This window comes from Thermobia domestica, chromosome 7 (genome assembly GCF_964235325.1).
Source record: "Thermobia domestica chromosome 7, izTheDome1.hap1.1, whole genome shotgun sequence".
Lineage (NCBI taxonomy): Eukaryota > Metazoa > Arthropoda > Insecta > Zygentoma > Lepismatidae > Thermobia > Thermobia domestica.
The window spans coordinates 271317167-271318810 of record NC_137460.1 but is presented as its reverse complement, the minus strand read 5'-3'; the positions used below and the strand labels follow the sequence as shown (position 1 = coordinate 271318810).

The window sequence follows — 1644 nt, the reverse complement described above, 5'->3', positions numbered from 1 at the left end:
AAATTAATATAATTACTAAAAGTATACATTTATTGAAAAACTCAGGGATAGCAAGTACACCCTCTTAAATCCGCTTGAGAGCGATCGAGGCCACATTCAAGTAAAGTTAACGTTTGGAAGACCCAGGTTTGATTCCCGGTGGAAGTTCATATGATTCGGATTCGATGTGAATTTTTAGGTCCACGTTTCATATAGCTTCCCTGCTGAAAGGGACGTTAAGCTCAAAACGAACTCAAGAAAAAATAGAACAATGAGAAAGTTTCAACTGTTCTGGCATATGCAGTTCTAAGTTAAATAAAACTACATACACTATTTGATAATGGAAGCATCGCCAGAAATACTTTGTATACAATTACAATGTCATCCTGTTCGAGATGCAACTTGAAAATAAATCGTTATGATGATGCACTACAGTGCTAAAAAAAGAACTGTAATAAAGTGTTTCATATATCGTGTTATAATATGTCGGTGGAAATATATAGTGATCTGAAACAATCAGGCATCATTAGAGAATGGCTTTGTAATGAGTGCAAAAATTATGTTATAACCGAAAATACTGAGGCTACATCTGTCAATAATGCAGCCTTAATTGGAGCTGAAGTTCCCCCTTTTTCAAAATCAACTAATAATCCTACTAAAATTACAGACATAGCATTAAAACTTGATGAATTGTGTAATCAGATTGCACATCTTACAACCGGTGTTTAGTTCATGTCCAATAAATATGATGAATTGCTAAAAAAAATTGAAGTAGAGGTGACGGAAAATATTAAACGGTAAAAATAAATCACAAAACTAAAAGCGGAAAATGTAATGTTGAAAAATCAAATAGAACAACAGGCCATGGAGTTGAATGATCTTAACCAATACGGGCGTAACAGAAACATTGAAATTCATGGAATTCAAGAGCGTGTTGGTGAGAACTTAAAGGATATAGTAATTGATTTGGCAGGGAAATTACGACTAAATTTTGAGGAACAAGATATTGATGTTGTCCATCGTATATCAAATGGTAGTGGTAAAAATAAGAGGAAAGCAATAATTGTACAGTTCAAGACACGATCTGTGAGGGATAGTTGGCTAGGTAAAAGAAATTCAGAATTAGTTAGTAACAACGTAGTTTCTGGAAGTGATGATCAAAAAAATTTTATAAATGTTAACTTATCCCCTAGAAATAGGCAACTCTTCTGGAAAACTCGAAACGCGGCAAGAAATACTCAACACAAGTACTGCTGGGTTAATGCTAACAGTCAAATTTTAATTAGAAAAAATGAAAATAGTCCGGTAATGGTTGTAAAATCTGAGGAGGACATACCAGGTTTTCGTAATTCTGTCAATGAAGGAACCAACGATTTACTTATTAAGTAATTGGTATTTGGATATTGCTGAAAATATATGAAGTCAGCCGCATTTGTATTCAATGGATAAATATGATTGCATGAGTCAAAAATCATTAAACTGGTATAATAATGAGTTCAGTAACTAGTTTGAAAATAGTTTAAATAATATTGATTATTTATGTTACAAATTGTTTCAGAATAATGTCAGTAGTTAATAGCACATTTCATATCTTTTATCAAAATGTTAACGGTTTAAAAACCAAAGTTAATGAATTTTATTTGAGCTCAATTGCGTATGATTTTG

General features: G+C 32.3%; 1 protein-coding gene across 1 annotated transcript; it reads left to right on the top strand.

The window, feature by feature from the left end:
- The first annotated feature begins 813 nt into the window (after positions 1-813).
- On the top strand, positions 814-1368 carry LOC145689723 (uncharacterized). Its single transcript, XM_081763921.1, has one exon. The coding sequence runs from the start codon at positions 814-816 to the stop codon at positions 1366-1368; it is 555 nt and encodes a 184-aa protein (XP_081620047.1).
- The last annotated feature ends 276 nt before the right edge of the window (positions 1369-1644 follow it).